Here is an 18,585-nt window from a genome sequence, read left to right as displayed (position 1 = left end):
ACATTGCCAGGCATCACCCAAAGGGACACCCACCCATTTTTCCTATCATTCAGGAATTTACCTGGTGGATTTTTTACTTAACCATGAACGGACAACTTTAACAGGCTAACCAACGGACTCTGAATTCCCCACCGCGTGCTTAACTGAACTTCCGCCACCGGGAGACGGTTTATGTTTTAACTTTATCGACACCCTCGGTAGCGAAGGCGTCTCATCAAACCAAAGTGGCAGAAAAAGCTTGTTTACGGCGAGAACGAGCCGCATGAGAATGCTGTTTACCCAATCGGAGCGGAAAGGCAGCGCCGACGAGGACTGATCTGAAAAGAAACCACTTGAGAAGATAACAGCTGGGGAGATGGAGAGAGAGGAGAGAGCAAGTGGAAGTGTGTGTGAGAGCAATGGGAATAGAGAAGGGGGGGTGGGGGGGGTGTTTTTAGAAAGAAGGAATAGAGAAGGAAATGTGTCAGCATAATTTCCTCTCTTTATAGCCAAATCAAGAGCAAACCGGTTACTGGTTTGTCTAGTTGTTCCCTCTGGACTGACTGACTATTTTAAGAAGCGAGGCCATGTCAGTTGTACACAGCTTAGGCAAAGACGCTGGTAAGTATCCAAACTACCAGCCAGACCTAACTGAGCCAGGCTGCCCAATGTGTCCAGCACAGGGAACGACAGCAGGGTACAAAATGCATTGTGGGAAGCGAAGAGACCCCCCCCCCCGAGGTTGAAATATTGATGGTCACGTCTGAATAGGACATTTATTTCATTGGCTATCCAACATTGGAGTTTGGGAAATCCCACCTGCCCGTCAGATGGTGTTAGGCAAAGCAATGGGCCAGTCCAGTGGCGGCCAGGACCGTGTGACCTGTTGGCAGAATGGGCATTTTCATCTCGTCGGGAAGCGTCGTGGATGGCCTTGACGGTGTTATTTTTGCAGTGGAGTGTGTGTTTGTGTGGGTGGGGGACTCCAGTCACTGGAGTATAGATCCGTGAATACACATGCGCGAAGACTGGCGATTGACATACATCCTTGAACTCTACAGATCCGTGTGTGCGGATTGCAAATCTAATTTCTTTATTCCTCGTCACTCTTTTGGTCTCTCACTCTCTCGCTCTCTCTCTGTCTGTCTCTGTCTCGCTCAAGCCTCTTTTCACTGAGTGGTTAGGGAGATACTTATTTCACCTCCCTCCTTTCAGATACTGTCGTCTTTCATGTCGGCACGGAGGTCGGAGGTCGGGGTGGAATTTTCCCGAATTCAGTGCTTGTGAGTCAACTCTGGGGAAGAGACAAAAGAAAAAAAGAAGCCTCCTTTCGCGGTTCAACGAATGAACAGACGCCTCGTTTTGTACGTCCCATTCAATCTGTCAAGCTGACTGAAAGGGAGGGAGAGTGAAAGAGAGGGATAGTGAGACAGAAAAAGAGAAACTGAAAGTGAGAGAGACAGTTCATCCTTTGAAGGGAACAGTCTAAAAATTACCTCCTCTAGTTTCAAGAACTAGACAGTGTAACAGGAGTCTTTGCCAAATTCCAAGTCAAAGAACATCTATCTAGTCTGACAAGGGGGCGTCAGACAGCATAGTGGTTAAAGCTTCTGATTGAAGTTCTCTGGTTCGAATCCCTGAGCCTGTTGATGTACATGTACCTTTTGAGCTCAGTACTTGACCCTAAATTCCCTTTCTCTGGAAGAGAGCGTCAGGTATATGACTAAAACGTGCTGAAATTAATATTGGTTGTCCTGCTGAAAGCATCAATCAAGTCCCATTTCAGGGCAGTCTGGATATACCGGAGATGGCAGATAGAACATGGCCATTAGGCCCTTTCAAAATAGAGTGCTTGAAGAGAACAGAATTTCATCGGAGCGAAATGGGCCTTTTCATTTGAGGGGTTGATCGTTCATGAAATTCTCTTTCTCATCGTTTTGCACCATAAGCGTCTACAATGGAATGAAGATTACAGTGGTATTGTGGAGTCAGCATTGCAGGGGAAAAGCAATGCAGCTTTATTTCTCATACAATTAGATCGGTATTTCTCAGCATATATGTGCGTTGTTGTGGAGACAGACATGGTCCTCAAATGACTTAGCCGTTCACAAACAAAAATGAAGTGGTTCAAATTTCACCCAGTTTACTGACAGATAACATTCCGCTCCATGCTAATTCTGCATGTTAACTTTAGTTTCCAACAGCAGGAAATTAACTGCATGGCAAACGGAAACGTGAATTGTCATGGGAATTTCCATTATTGGAAACGGTTGGTAGCGGTTGTGGTATTTCACTGGGGCAAATCAATCTGACATTTTGAAGAGGAAATGCAACTTTTTAAACCTCATCTACACTCCAAGGTGGCATTTCCTGCAGAACAGGGGGGAAAAAAATCCCACAATAACAGGATGATTAAATTAAGATGCACCATCTGTAGTGGCTGTAAAGACGAACGACCGTCAACAATCCTGAGGAAGGTGCTGCGCCATGGAGTGAAAGCGCCCGCTACAGACACAGGCCTACAGGACTAATGGGGTGAATACATGAATGAACCAGAAACCACACGCACCAGTGTCGAGGTCAGAGGCGAGCAGCCTCGCCACGAAGGTGCCGACCTCGGTGTTCTCGAAGACGGTGATGGCGTAGGGGTCGGAGGTGAACTGCGGCGCGTTGTCGTTCGCGTCCTCCACGGTGAGGTGCACGGCCGCCTCGCAGTAGCGCCCGCCGCCGTCCAGGGCCCTCGCCGTCATGTGGTACTCCTCCTGCTCCTCGCGGTCCAATGGTCGCTGGGTCTTTAACTCCCCTGGGGAGAAGGAGGCAGGACAGCGCGTGTCGATCCATTAGTCTTAGTAAACGCACGCACACACACACACACACACACACACACACACACACACCCACCCCCCGTTTAAAGCGCACACCCAATGCACTCTAGTTAGAAGCTCTGCCATCCGTGCCCACCACACTTGTACGTGGTACGAGTCCTAGGGTTTGGCCTGCTGTGTGTGGGGGCTTGCCACAAAGCCCTTCCCCTGCTCCCCGCATAGAAACCATTTGCAAACTGATGGTTTTCAAGAGAGAGGACGAAGGGCAACAAAGAAAATTGCCAACGAGGAAGAGAGAGGGGAGAGACACTGGAGAGATGTAGCTGGCGGCAAAGAGCAGCAAGGTGTCCTGGGATGTAAGCACCCGCCAACATTAAGGGGACCTCGCTGAGCACGCACACACACACACACGCGCACGCGCACGCGCACGCGCACGCGCACACGCACACGCACACGCACACGCACACGCACACGCACACGCACACGCACACGCACACACACACACACACACACACACACACACACACACACGAACTGGCATTACTGCCTCTCGGCGGTCTTCGCATACAATATTCCTCCTTCTCTGCAGGGAACAAGTACCCACCACGTTGATACTCAGACTTAATCAACTCCACAACAGTAGCTCTCCTTCAAATTGGGCCAAACGCATAAGAACCGGGAGGATTTTCCCCTCTTTTCTCCCACTTATGTGCTTCTCTGGTGGCCTTTGAGGGGGTACCAAAGTACATCTGAACTCAAGCCACAAAAGCCGGGCTATTGTGTTGGAACTGTCTGCCTTTTTGGTCGCTAGCCTAACTCTGCACTGGTGTTGGTCTGGTTTTTTTCATAAGCCAACCACTGCCCTCACCAAAGGCCCATGTGTTTTTAGTGTGTGTCTGCGCGCGTGTGCGTGGGGGGGATTAAGAGAGGATAATAAGCATTCCCTTCAATGTGTTTTTTTGGAGTAGTCCGACTCCTGTCATTACGTTCTGTCTCTGCTTGGGGAAATATATACACAAATGTGTCTTCCACTTAAAACATCAGTTCTGGAAAAACAAGAAACCAGGCGAGCCTAGTTCAGCCGGCCTGCAATAGAAAGGGTAGCCACCTCAAGACTCGAACCCAGGTCGCCCACATGAAAGGCTGTGTCGTTAACCACTACACCATGGAGCAGTACAGCTGCCGGGTGTCAGTATAGCCTCTAGTCTCTATCAGGAAAAAATCCTGTTTTGCCACTGGCCGTTTTAATAGTTAATTGGCCATTCGTGAATGACATTGAAACAGTTAAACTGACTAACGTTTCTTACTAAGATTACCTCCACCACAAATAGCGTCTATGTATGGCGTTTGCCACTGGCCGTTTCAGCAGCTTATTAGCCGGTAATAGGCTTACTAGTATCTACAAACTCCCTAGGAATAATCATAAGAATTGAACAATTGCTAGCGAGACTGAAGATGACCTTTTCCATGCCAGAAACAGTCGCAATATAACCGTAAACTGTTTTATTTCAGGGTTACCATAATGTAGATACTAATGGTTTTATTCCTAATTCGCTTCACCTGCGAGGAGATACGAATTCGGGACCTCACATGTCCTCTTCTCTAACAACTACGCTATTTAACAAGAGTCAGTCAGTCAGTCAGTGAAAAAATAATAAAAACACACAGGCTGAATGTGCTTGGCTCCCTAACAATAAAACTACCAAACAACAACCATCACCTTCGGCCCCATTAACAATGCTCACGGCACTTAGCCATTGGGGACATGCACACGCACACGAACCCAGGGGTGGATGGATTATAATTCAATCAGAAAGTGTGTAGCATGACTGCCGTCCACACTGGGGATTACCAGGGTCTTTGTGAGGAGTTCAGTAGAAGACGAGGCCAAATGGTGCGAGTGATTTCAGTTGGGGCCAAAAACGTCAAATCCAAAAGAAGCCTTTTTGTCGCCATCCCACGCCCACGTCAGATGTCAGAACAAACTTGGAACGCAAACTGTTGGGATGCAAGTGCAGCGCGGCCAGTTGGAACAACTTGAATCGACTCAGCGTTGCCACGGACACGGACACAAACTTGTGGTTACTGGATTTTTATAGCACGAGCAGACCAGCAAACATTGAGCGCGTTGACGAATAAAACCCTGAGACAGAACGCCAGACATACCCCGCAAAACAAACATTTCCCAATACACACGCATGCTCACAGTGGTATCCTTGTGAGGACTTGTGACAAACACACACCTGTGTCAGGGTCGATGGTGAAGAGCTCCGCTCCTGGTCCCCGGAGCTCGTAGGAGATGTGCGCGTTGGAGCGGATGTCTGCATCCGTGGCTGAAACCTGCAGGATGAGCCGGCCGGCTGGGGAGTCCTCGGGAACACTCTCTGTGTACAGGGACTGAAGACAGGGGAGGACGTGGATGGGGAGAAGGAAAGAAAGTGAGGGGTGGGACAGGGAGGAACAGAGGGAAATTCATGAAGGGGAGAGAGACAAAGACGAATGGAGACAGGTAGACAGGAGAGGAGTGGAACATGAAAGATGAAACATCATTCAAAGGGCAGTTAAAGAAGGGATGGGAGGAAATTGAATGAAAATAAATTACAATCCATGGTGGCACCCTCTTTGCACGCACTTAAACAACAATAAAATCAGCAATTGAAATACATTAGCCGAGAGAGACAAAAAAATAAGAGCCGATGGTGCAGGAAAATTGCCCGGTAATTTCCTTAACGATAGCTTATCTGCGACAAGGAACCTTTTCAGATGTCTTATTTTCCAACCTCCCTGCTTTTTCTCAGGAACACGCCATGTACCCCACCACGTTTCCCCTACTCCCCCACACTTTACTGCCAGCGACACGTGGGCAATGTGACATTTTGAGACGGGCTGCCTTCTCTCTTTACCTTTTCGCAAACGGGGCTGTTGTCGTTGGCGTCCAGCACTTTGACCTCCACGACGGCCTGGGCGGCAAACGTGCCGTCAGTGGCGGTGATGTTTAGGAGGTAGTTACCGCGCTCCTCGCGGTCCAGTGGCTTCCTGACCAACACTTTCCACTCGTTCTGGAGGTGCTCGATGGCAAACTGGCCCTGAGGGTCGCCTCCTGCATGGGGAGATTGAATGGGGAGTGTGGGATTCAAACCAAGGATCATTGTGGAGCAAAGCCTCGGCATTTGGAGGCTAGTAGTTTCTTTGTGCCTGCGCGCGCACGCGTGTGTGCGTGTGTGTTTGTGTCTCTCAAGTGTATACTGAATCATACATCAATGATGAAAAGAAAGATGAGTAGGATTCATCCAAGCCTTTCTATTGGGCTAGTCTTGAAATGAAACGAGAGCTTATCCCGTGAGTATAGTGAAGCTCAAAGAGGAACTGCATCTGTGTCTACCAGTTATCGCTTCCTATTTGGAAAGATGTCGGCAAGCAGGAATAGTGTTCAACCCCAGGCTCTTTATAGTGCCTGAGCAAATCTACCTCAGGTATCATTCCCATTATTAATTTATCATAACCTCTTTAAATGGAGAAAGCGTGTCTGATACACAAGAAACCATAATAAGGAGGTGGTATTGAGGAAATGTGAATCCGGACTAATATGGGAGCTAATTTCTAATATCAGTGTGGCATAGTTATTCATACCCACTAATTAGCACCAGAGGAAATGCATTCCCTCTGTCAATTTCAAAGCAGTATTGAGTAATTATACATTTCGGTTCTCTTTTCTTTTCTGATGACCTAAATATTTGACTTGGGTTTCCTGCAGATTAGTCGATTCAAATTGTGTTTACAGATAAGGAGTGAATAACATTCAGAGAGCAGATAGTATTCGTACTTAAGTGGGGGTAAATGTCTAATCCTCCTATGTGCTGGTGTTTATTTAAGCCGTTGCACAAACAGACAAGGCCATGAGCTGTAAGAAAGGCAATTAGCCTTGTTGTTAAGAGATAAACACTCACCTGTGATGAAATAGTGGACCTGTTTGTTTATTTCCTCAGTGTCAGCGTCCGTCGTGCTCAGGATGGCGATGACTCCACTGGGTGGAGGGTCGTCTTCGCTAACCGTGCCCTTGTAAATCTCGGCAGTGAAGCGAGGTGGGTTATCGTTGACGTCAGCCACGGAGACATCCACAGTGGCACTGGTTACCAGCTGCACTTTGTCACCCCGGTCGGTGGCCAGGACGGCAACGGTGTACTTGCTGGTCTTCTCCCGGTCAAGTTCTTTCAAAGTTGTCAGCCAGCCAGTCTCACTGTTGACGGCAAACAGCTCAGAGATCTCAGCCAAGGTTTGTTTGGGGTCCAGGCTGTAGACGACTTGACCGTTGGTGCCGGAGTCTTGGTCGGTGGCTTTGACCTGGATCACCAGCGTGCCATCTGGAAGGTTCTCTACCACAACCGCCTCATAAGGGTCAGACTCAAAAACAGGCTTGTTGTCATTGAGGTCCTTGACTTGGATATTGACATCAACCAATGCCACTGTTTCATAGCCCTCCTGAAGGCTCTGGGCTTGCAGCGTGAGTTGGTACCACTTGGTGGTTTCATGGTCCAGACTCTTTTGTAGCTTCAGGGCCCCAGTGTCCCGGTCCACCACAAAGACCTCGTCCCGGTTACTTTCCAGAGTGTTGCCCTTCACTAAGCTGTAGATCACTGGTTGTTCGCTCTCTGCCTGGATGACATCAATCTCTGTACCGATTGGCATGTCTTCGGGGATGGTAAACCGGTAGTGTGGCTCAGAAAACTTGGGGACTGGGACCTCGGGGGCCACTATCCTGATGTAAACGCGGACGATGGATTGCTTGGAGGGACTACCTGCATCCTTTGCTCTGACATAGAAAGCATACAGATCGTTTTCAAGTCCAATTAGGCTTTCTTTGGTGACAATGACTCCACTGAGGGGGTGGATTTCAAAGTTCTCTTCAACGTTTTCGACTTCGGCTTCGATGGCGTAAGCAATGTCGGCATTGCTTCCCTCATCCATGTCTGATGCAGATATTTTCACCACAGTGGTTCCCCTTGGGACATCTGATGCTACATTGGCTCTGTATTCCACTGCCCTGAATTGTGGGGAATTGTCATTTACATCAGTCAAAATGACATTGATTATGCAGAATCCTACTTTGCCACCTCCGTCCTTTGCCATGAGCGATATGGGAATTACCTTCTCCATGACATTCTCACGGTCTAAACTCTCCAGGGTAAAAATCTCTCCATTTTCATTGACTGAGAACTTGTCCTTGGCAAAATCATTCACAATGTGGTAAGTTAGGTGGCCATATGTGCCTTCGTCTTCATCTGTGGCTTTGGCCTCAACAACTAACGTGCCGACCGGTGAATTTTCCACAAGTTCAACCACATAGTCAACTTGGTGAAAGGTGGGGTTGTGGAAATTGGCACCGATGACTGTCACTTTAACCATGCCTGAGCTCCTAAATACACCATCTGACACAGAAACCTTAAGGTTATACAGAGGATCCATCTTTAGTTTGCGGTGTTTAGAGATGGAAATGGCTCCTGTGTTTTTATCCATGGCAAAGTTCTGGTCTTCATTGCCAGACAGGATGGAGAACTCAAGCCTCCCAGCATCTGAACTATCAGCGTCTGATGCCTGGACCTGAGTGACAAAATGGCCACGTGGCGCCAACTCACTTACCGTGGCTTCATAAACACTCTCTGTGAATGCTGGAGCATTGTCATTCAGGTCACTGACGTCTACTGTCACTGTGACATCACTGGAAAGGGCAGGTACTCCTCCGTCCACAGCACGGACCAACAGCTTATGTTGCTGCTTATCCTCCTGGTCGAGCATGCGGATGGTCCAGATTTTCCCAGACTCGCGGCCAATAATGAAGGAGTCAGAGCTTTTTTCCTCGTCCTCAACTAACTGGTAGAAGAGCACTTTGTTGTTGCCAGTGTCGTAGTCTGTGGCAGCAACTTGCAGAACTGAAGTGCCGATGAAAGAAGCTTCAGAAACACTTGCATTGTAGGACTTTAGTTGGAACACAGGGGGATTATCATTGACATCTTCCAGAATGATATCGACAAAGACATCTGAGTGGGCACCGGTCAATGAGTCTGTGGCTGTCACGCTTAATTTATAAGCTGGGTGGCTCTCAAAATCTAGAGGTTGGACTACATGTATGACACCTGTGTTGAAATTGATGGAAAACTGACCGAAGGGATCTCCCTCAGAGATAGTATATACTATTTTGGGTCCTTCGGAGTCGGAAGCCTGAACGTGAACGACAGGTGTATGTAACTGGATGTTCTCAGGGATTTCGATGCTGTAGAATGGCTTCTCAAACACTGGCATTGCTTTGTTGACTACAGTAATAGGGACTTCAACCTCTGCCGAAAGGGACGGTTCTCCTCCATCTTTGGCCACCACGTTGACAACAAACTCGGTATTGAGGGAGTCTTTGTCAAACTGCTTCTTGAGAGAGATTTCTCCTGAGGGGCTTATCTGGAAGTGCTTGTGGTGTTCTTTCAGATAGTACTGGATTTCCGCATTGTGACCAATGTCCCCATCCACTGCAGTAACCTGTCGGATTGCCTGCCCCTCCTCTGCGTCAATCTGGACCAAGGCATGATAGGGCAGGTTTACAAACATGGGCTGGTTATCATTCATGTCTTCTACGGATACTGTCACAAGAACATGGGCAACTTCAGCAGAAGCGTCCTCCCTTGTTACTTCCACAACAATGTCAAAAGCGCTGTTCGCCTCACGATCAAAGGGTATCCCTGTTGTTGAAACCACCCCAGATGTGCGGCTGATTTCAAACCTCTTGTCTGGGTTCAGAATGGAATAGAACAGGGGTTCATTGACAAGGCTCCCAACAGCGGCAATGACTGCTAATGTTTTCTTCTCAGAGGAGTTTTCTTGGACGTAAGCCTTGTAGGTGTCCCTTGTGAATTTCAAGCTGCTCTCTTTGTTTTCCCTGACATTGATCTTTACTGACGCAGTGTTGGCGAACCTACCATCCGATACCCTTACCCTCAACTCGTATCTACTTCTAAGCTGAGTGACGTTCTGGATGGTGATAACGCCCGTGTTGGGATCCATCTTGAATTTCTCCCCAATGTTTCCCTCCGAAATGGAGAAAAATAACTTGGAGTTTGGTTCTGAATCGGCATCCGAGGCATTGGCTTTGATCACCTTGACGCCTTTGTAAGTCGGTACGATCACTGTTGTTTCATAGAGCAGTTGCGTGAACTGTGGTGGGCTGTCATTGACGTCAATGACATTGATGGTCACATTGGCAGCAGTATCCGCAAACCGACGTGGCATTCCGAGGTCGTGGACCTGAACGGTGAAGCGGAACACACTTTTCTGCTCGTAATCCAGAGCAGTCGTTATTCTGATGGCACCTGTACTTGAGTCGATGGCAAAGTAGTTGTGGGCATACGGCTCAACGATCTGATAGACAAGCATGGCATTGGCTTCACGGTCAGCGTCTGAGGCGCGGATGACCAGTGGGGTGTTGTCTGGGGTCAAGACTACACTATTGACCGGAGCTGACTCACTGATCATGCCTGTAAACTCTGGCTGGAGAAAAACAGGGACATTATCGTTCTCATCCTTTAGATGAATCAGCAGAGTGGTGTTGCTCGCAAGACCCGCCATGTTCGTGCCCTGGATGATCAGTCTGTACTCTGGGGTCATCTCATAGTCCAAAGCCTTTGAAGTTACAACAACACCAGAGTTTGGATTTATATCCAAGGCACTGTCAGTGTTTCCGCTTTTGATTTGGTAAAACACAGATGACTGGCTGGTTGCTGAGATCAGAGTGACGAAGCTGCCAGGGGGGGCTGATTCGCTGACCTCAGCAGAGAACTCCTTCTTAGTGAATCTTGGAGTAGCGTTGTCCGACACAGTAACATCAATGTGGATTGTTGCTGTGGCGGTCAGTGGGGGCGTTCCTTTGTCGGTTGCCTTCACAGCCAGTTCAAACTGGTTCTTGCTGCTTCGGTCCAGCTCCTTGGCCACAGTAACAGTCCCAAGTACCGGGTCAATAGCAAATGAGTTTGCAATGTTTCCTGTTCCGCCACAAAAAGAACACAAGAAGAGATATATTGGTGTAGTTACTATGACATTGATTTTTATTCCATTTTAAAATGTGTACATCTCTGAAAGATTAACGCTACAGTCTAATTTTAAGCTTCTTTTTTAGAGAATCGATACTTTAGAGTCACTAAATCAATATATTATTGACAAAAATAATATTGTGATACTCTACTGTAACACATTTTCCCCTTTAACATTCTATACCAGTCCACAGCTACTTAAAAACCTGATTCACTCTTGGGCAAGATCCATTTCAATTAGCTTGAGTCATTTCAACTATCTGAAAAATGTACATCCTCAACAAAGAATCTAGCCAACGTCTACATGGCGGACTCCCCTCCCAAAACACAGCTTATTTACAGGGAAAACAACGATGGGAAATTCAGAGGGGGCATAGTGTCAAACTCCTACAGATGGAGATCCTCTGACAAAGGTTGTCCAAGTCCTCGTGCTGTGTGTGCCATTCATGACGAGGGCCTGTGGGCAGTGAACTTCTGGATGCCCTGCATACATTTCACCCAGGCTATTTGCCATAATACAATCCCATCATATCTAACATGTTAAGAATGTGGTGACGTTTCCCCTCAGATCTAGGATCGGCTTCACATCTCATTGTAACAGTTACCATTAGTGTGGCTATTGCTAACCTGACCCTAGATCAGCCTTGTCAAACCACTTGTGAGATCTCAGAATAGCGCCTGTGGGGCTGATAGCGTTAGCCTACCTGACTCGATGCTGTAGGTGACCTCTGCATTCTGGCCTTTGTCTTTGTCCAGAGCGGTGACCTGGAGGACTGCCGATCCTACAGTGGCCGACTCAAAGACGCGTCCAGAGTAGGGCGAGCCCACGAACCAAGGGGCGTTGTCGTTGGCGTCCTCCACATCCACAATGACGCGTACCAGATTCCTCTTCACGGGTATGTCCTGGTCACGTACCTGGTAGGGGGTACAAGGTAGGGGGGAGAGCCGGAGGAAGAGGGAGGGAGTGAGGGAGAAAGCAGGGAGAGGCAGATAGGGATACGGAGTGAGAAATAATACAATCTGAAACCCACCATTCTGTCCCCAAGCAGTGATGCAATTAAAACGACAAACTCATGAAATTCTGAAAAGAATACCTGCCTTTTATTTGGAAAGGGATGTGACAATTCCCAGTGAACCAAACAAGAAAAGAATGAATGGAAGAATCACCAAAGTTATTTTAAAACAGCAAATACCAACCGATACATGCTTACTGCCTACATGTTGAAATTAAAGATTGGTTGACTGAGCCACACACAATGTCTGAAAAGGCAGAACTTTTCTGAAAACAAAAATATTTTCACAGAAATAAATCTTTCTTAATGTGCTATCAGAACATGTATTGAAGCAACTAAATACATTGGTTGAGTAGCAGAGATCTTTCACTGCACAGAATCAAACCTTTATTATATGCTATTAGAAGAGCCACATTCCTTTTACCAGTTCTGTTTCTATGGCAATAAAGATGTGATGCATTGAAATTGGCTCAGCTCCTTGAGTTGGAACACAGTATATAGTGAATATACTATCAGTTTCACAAAAAGTGTTGAGCTGACTATATGACCACATTAGAAGGAAATAAAAGTAAACATCTATTTAGAGTTGTCAATAAACAGAGAACGGGTAGTTTCACTTAGCACCGCAATTCTAAATTAGACTAAGCACACACCGTTGACATTTACACCTCCGCTAAATGACATCTCACGGCGATGATCACGGCGACAGCATTACGCGAAACACATAAAGTCACATACCATGACGGTCAGGGTGTGGCGCCGCATGGTCTCGTGGTCCAGCCGCTCGGCCGTGTAGAGGGCGCCGGTGCCCGGGTCCAGTCGGAACTTCTTCAGGCTGAACGGGTCGGTGCTGCTCAGCAGGGTGAAGGTCAGCTTGTTCTTCTCGTCCTCGTCTGTGGCGCCGACGCGGAGAACCTCGGTCTCTGGCGGCGTGTCTTCCGACACGCGCACCTCGTAGCGGGCCTGGGAGAACTGTGGCCGGTGGTTATTGGTGTCGATGACGCGGATCAGAACCTGGATGGGGGGATGGGGGGGGGGTTATTAGTGGTGTGAAGATCTGAGAGTGCGATATGCATGTACCTTTTCACTTGATTTCAGTCGCGCTCTCTGCTCTGCCCTCATCTCCTCCATCCCCTTCCCATGATCTTCTCCCATTCACCCCATCTCTCTGCCGGTCTGTATTTCTCCCGCCACTCTCCCTAAGTAATGAGCGGTGTTGCATAGATGCAGACTGGATCGATAGATATAATGGCTAAAACGATACCACCCCCCCACACACACACACACGTGCACACACGCAAGCGGCCATTTGGCACCGCCGACAACGAAAACAAGAAATCAATGCGGGATTAAACCTAATGCATCCAGATGGAGACGGGTTGAGGGAGTGCTAAGAGGGCGGTGATAAAATGACAGGTGATTGCTAGATAAATCAGACATGTCAACGGTGGGTTGAACAATGCGTTTTGAATATACTGCAAATCCATACGGTTCGCCAACAACCTACCACACACACTGACACAGGTTATCATACTGTAAAGTGTTATATACAAACATATACATGAAAATCTATATTAGTTCAATGAATTACACTTGAATAGGACCTTTCTGATATAACGACAGATCTGTGCACAAGACCTCAGATAAAAGTTCAGCTGTGTATTTCCGTCACAGAGCAGAGTCCCACACTATACAACTCAACACTTTGCATTTATACTTTAACTAGATGCACTCTCCACACAGACACGGTTCGCGTACCATGACTGGCTGTCTGGACCCATTTCATAGAAAGCATCACATCACTGGTCCCTAAAATTCCAGTGGGGGCTTGTTTTATCAACATGAGCCGCTAGTCTACCGGGCTTCCGACAGGGGATTAGGCAAGCCGATGCAATGGATGTGGCTTGAGCCATTCCGGCGGGGCTCTTCTGTGGCCAAACACATGGAGGAACAAAGGAGAAAGGATCAGGCACCTGGATGCCGTCCACTAGGGGGCAACGTCCTGCACGGTAATAACAGCCTAGAGCTCATACTGCATTTGACATTTCAGTCATTTGGATTAGCAATTAGCGTGTTCATCTTAAGATGGCTTGGCGTGACAATACCTGACGCCGCGGGGTCCATCGGAAACCGGACGAACTGGATTTGCGCTATTGTTTCCGAATAGGGCTGGGCAATATTGCCAAAATATCAAATTGCAATATCTCAGTTCTCATCTCAGTTCTCATAGAACGAATGTTTCTGAAGGAAAGCGGTTCTAGATTTTACATTACAACTGAACTAGGACTTCCAGGGAGGGAACTTCTCTAGAACTTTTCGCTCGCAATACAAAAAAATCGCCCAACTGAGCCAAGTCGAGCAGAGCTGCACTGGGCCAGGGCGGCCCGGTCCTGGCCACGGGCCCTGTGGTTGTGCTGTCGCCGTGCCGAATGGGACGACGCGGACACAAAATGGGCAGCACAGCACGGTTCCTGCCTGTAGCTTGAATGAGACTCGAGATGCTAGAAATAGGCAGCTCTCTCACTTGCCAGAACCTCTACTCTACCACACCATTAAAAATGACCGCCGGTGGCTCGTGACAGCCGGGACAACGTCGGCAACGGGCCCAGCCCAGCGCGAGCGGCAAATATAGCCCAATCAGCCGTGTGCTGCGAGGCTGGCAGCGCTGGCTGGGCTCGCTGATGCCCCACGCCGAGCAAGGGGGTAACTTCGGTAACATGCTAACGGGGCACTGTGGCGGCTTCTGAGCTCTCGGTCTTGGTTGTTAGCGGTAAGCAAACGGTCGAGAGTCATGTACTTCCGCCAGCGGATTCGTTGGGAGGCAGATCGTGCGGGATGCTGTACTTGGTAAGATGGTATAGAGTTGTGTGGGTGTGAGACAGGACTTCCGTTAAAGGGGTCCCCGTCGGCGGTCCACCCTTCTCCCTTTTCAAGTCGCCGTTTCATGTCACGCCAGAATTCCCGCTGCCTCGAGTCCCCGGGTTCCGTAAACGCACACGCACACACGCTTCACACCCCTGTGAGTTGAGCCCCTGCACCTCACACCCCTGTGAGTTGAGCCCCTGCACAATGAGTCTCAATCTGGACGGTCGCAGATAGCACGGCCTTTGAAACGGGAGCCATTCAACAGCGCCCGGGCCGATAATACCGTTAGGGCAGAAAAAGCCGGGTGTTCACCCACCGTGTCAGGGGAGAAAGCAGGGGAGACGGGGGAGACATGAATGTCAACTTCATCTAACGTCCATCTATTTGAGGGGTGCAAAAAAAAAAAAGCCACTTTAAGTTTATGTAAACAGCCCTTTTAAGGGGAGAAAGGCGTATATAGCCTCTTGAAAGAGGCATTACCCCTGAATCTGCGTGATGCAGCGTGACTGCCATTGAAAAGACAGCGGAGGACAGGCGACTCGCTCCCCCAATCCTTCCCCCCACCCGTAAGCTCTTCTTTAGATAGCCTCCCGAGGGGACGAGCCTCAAAGCAAATGTGAGCGCGACGCGGATGGTGAACGGAGACATACGACGGATGAAGAGATTGAAGGAGAGAGACTGGTTGCAAATGAGAGAACCTTCTGAGAAGTGAAGTCGGGATTATGATGAGTAGGAGTGAAAGGAGGGGTAAAAAGGAAGGAAGCAATGACCCAAAAAAAAAAAGGCTGCGTTTAAAAAATAAATAGATTTATGGGAGCTGAATTAGATTGTACCCAGAACATCCTGAGGCACTACTGCAGGGCAGGAGCTGGCAGGGGTTCTGGCAGGGGGTCAGGGGAATGGAAAGGAATTGAAGGGAAGGGTTGGGTGGGGTGGGGGGGGGTAGGCAATGTGCCTGCATGGTTGGCACCGCTTCCTGCCTATGAGGTGCCCAGGATGGAATGTTGCTCTGCACCTACCGCGCCTCAGCTGGTCCCACGCAGTGAGAGAGAGAGAGAGAGAGGGAAAGAAAGAGGGGCAGAGAGAGGCGCCACTCTGGAGCCGAGGGCAGGCAACCAGAAACAGAGACAGATCAACACACGAGACAGGCTTGGTATGTAGGTAGCGAGGCAGACAGAAATACTTGGAACAGAGTGAGAAGGAAAGACACCAATGCCAATGTTTTGTCATGTCTGTACCTGTGTAAAATTCATTACATTAAGTTAAATGATACAAAATGTGTCTTTTCATAGATTATAATAACTAGAATCACCCAAAAAAAGCAACAAAAAAAGGAAGAATATGAAATAAAATACCTAGTCTTTCTGCAATCATACATATGCAGTTAAATTATTAGACTTTATCAGAAAAACTGCAACAGAGATTACAATATGACCATAGCTTAAACAATAGCATGGCTTATGCCACAACTATTTTAGTAAAAATGTGTGGATAAAATGTTACGCATAGTTACTCAGAAAAAGCACAATCAATCGGACATAATAAAGGAATTGGCCCATAACGTACAAATCCTTTGACATGATTTGGCGATACTGATTGATGGCCATTATAATGGTCTCTTTAACTGAGAGACTATGAGAACAAAAACATCACAGAACATTCGATCACAGAAATACTGTGGCTACCGCTAATTCGCTGTGTCTCTTAGTCAGTCAGCGAGCAAGGAAGAGTTCAGCAAGGTAGCCGGAGCAGAAATATAGCCCAGGTCTGACCACAACCGCATGACAGACTGAACCCATCACAGGGAGCTAGCCAACTTCCGCCAGGGACAGAGAGGGAAAACCGTGCCAGCGGGAAGAAGAAAAAGCGAGCACAAGAGTTTTCGCACCTCTCCCACGCAGACCTCAGATGTGGACCGTTGCGTGGCTTCCAACACGGTCCGCGTGAGGGACAAGAAAAAATACGAAGAAAAAAAACGCCATTGCCACGAGCCTCAGCTGGGGTGCCATGTGCACGTAAGGCGGGCATGGATGCTCCCCTGCCACGTGGCACAGGGCGCTGGCACGGTCCGCCCCTTAGCTACATGCTTTTCCCAAAATAGGATTAAAACGGAACACGGCCAACAGAGGTCCAGTGTTTTTCGTTCAGGGTTTATTCTCCCTCAGAAGAATAAAGATCATCAGTGTGCTGGGTCTGAGAGAGAGGGAGGAAGAGGTGGTGTATAGAGAGGAAGAGACTCGACAGAGTTTGGAGAGGAAGTGCAGAGAGAGAGAGAGAGAGAGAGAGAGAGAGAGAGAGAGAGAGAATTAGGGAGAAAACAAGAAAACAAACAAAACGCATTCCTTCGAGAGAGAAGGGAAAAGAACAAAAGAAAATGGGCCGGCTCATCTGGCAGTGGCAGACGACACATGACTTTAATTTGAAGGGGAAGATAAGTGAATCTTTGTGGCGTTTCACGAGGTGCTCGGATGCTTTTGTGCGTGCCCGTGTGCGGGTCGAGGGCTATGTCACTCAGGATGGGGGGGCGGAGGGAGCGAGCGTTCCCGGTTGATTAAAAAAACTGCGCCCTCCTGGTCACAGGGTAAAGACGCACGTCATGACAAACCCAAATCAAAAATGGACCCACAACACAATCCCTTCGCCTAATGAATCGATGTTTGACTTTCTCTGGTTGTGTGGAGTTTTTTTTCCTCCACCCAGGCTTACATGTAACTTCACAAAAGTAGGTTTTATACAGGCGCGTTATCCACAAAGTCAATTACTCAACGTAATCTTCATTGAATCATCTCCAAACAATAAAAAGCTGATTACTCAAGAAACAAACAGTACAAAGCTTTTCAACGTGGACAAATCCAAAAGGGACAATGCGGGATATTAAAAGATTTTTAAAAGCCCCTCTACAGATCAAACCAAAGGGTAACCACTGACTACCTTACATAACCATTGTAACTCAAAGAAAAACAGCGTTGGGTTTTTTTGATTTTCAAACTGACAGATTTGCTCACTCCAGAATGAATTCAGCGTACCGGCGACGGGTTTCGTGGCAACTCTGACCGGACTCTTTATGCCGAGTGTCCTTTGTTGACCCCGGAGCGCGTTTGTCTGCGTGCGCGTTGAAGTGGGCTTAATGTTGACCATGTGCTTTCTAGTGTTCTGAGGTCACGAGGAGGTGGCTCCTCATTTGACCGTTAAGTCTAGCCGACCTTCGGTGCCAAGCTGTTGAAGCATTGGCCCCTGGAGTAATGGCCCGGACGGCCTTGGGTTATCGATGGGAAAAACCGCAGTACCTGCATTAGCGAGTCTGGCCATGTTGGCAGGTTGAACGTACGCCAAGCTTCAAGCGGCAAGGTTTTAGGCGCCAAGGGTGAGTGGCTAGGCGAGGTGCCACCGTGTCACGAGGATCCTCGCCGCGCAAAGGGGCAGAAGTCATTTGAACCTCTAGGTGTCCTTGCACAAAGAGTCCTTGGACATATTTCGAGTCCTTTGTTGAATTCTATATGAGAGGTCGGCTCTTTAAACGTTTTAAAATGTGGTGTGTGTGCGTGGGTTAATTATGCACCTTCCTCTAAAAGCATGACACACACATGCACACACACACACACACCTCTACGAATGAATTCCAACACAAGCTATATTCCCCATACATGTGGCCACCAGTGGCCTGGTTGTCTCTGTTGTCTAACTAAGAGGCTCTGCACCCCCACCCCACCCCCACACACACACAACCACACACCCCCGGTGTTAATTAGGGACGAGCCTTTGAAGCCCGTCAGTGCCGTGACTAAATGTGTTATGTCATTTCCAACCCTTTGTGCCGGCGCTCCTCTCAACAAA

General features: G+C 48.2%; 1 protein-coding gene across 8 annotated transcripts in view; it reads right to left on the bottom strand.

The window, feature by feature from the left end:
* Positions 1–18,585, bottom strand: part of fat1a (FAT atypical cadherin 1a) — a 76,005-nt gene that overhangs the window by 16,351 nt on the left and 41,069 nt on the right. For all 8 annotated transcript variants that reach the window (XR_002196155.2, XR_002196156.2, XM_020043833.3 and 5 more), the window contains 6 exons: positions 12,625–12,900; positions 11,578–11,788; positions 6,752–10,825; positions 5,708–5,904; positions 5,048–5,201; positions 2,549–2,782 (listed from right to left, as the gene is read on the bottom strand). Coding sequence is in view for 6 of the 8 variants with exons in the window: in XM_020043833.3 (XP_019899392.2) it covers positions 2,549–2,782; positions 5,048–5,201; positions 5,708–5,904; positions 6,752–10,825; positions 11,578–11,788; positions 12,625–12,900 (5,146 nt within the window). In the remaining 2 variants the exon portion in view is untranslated. The remainder of the gene's footprint in view (positions 1–2,548; positions 2,783–5,047; positions 5,202–5,707; positions 5,905–6,751; positions 10,826–11,577; positions 11,789–12,624; positions 12,901–18,585) is intronic.

The sequence above is a fragment of the Esox lucius genome, chromosome 25 (genome assembly GCF_011004845.1).
Source record: "Esox lucius isolate fEsoLuc1 chromosome 25, fEsoLuc1.pri, whole genome shotgun sequence".
NCBI lineage: Eukaryota > Metazoa > Chordata > Actinopteri > Esociformes > Esocidae > Esox > Esox lucius.
Note: the sequence above shows the minus strand (reverse complement) of the source record. Positions and strands in the feature narration are given on the sequence as shown.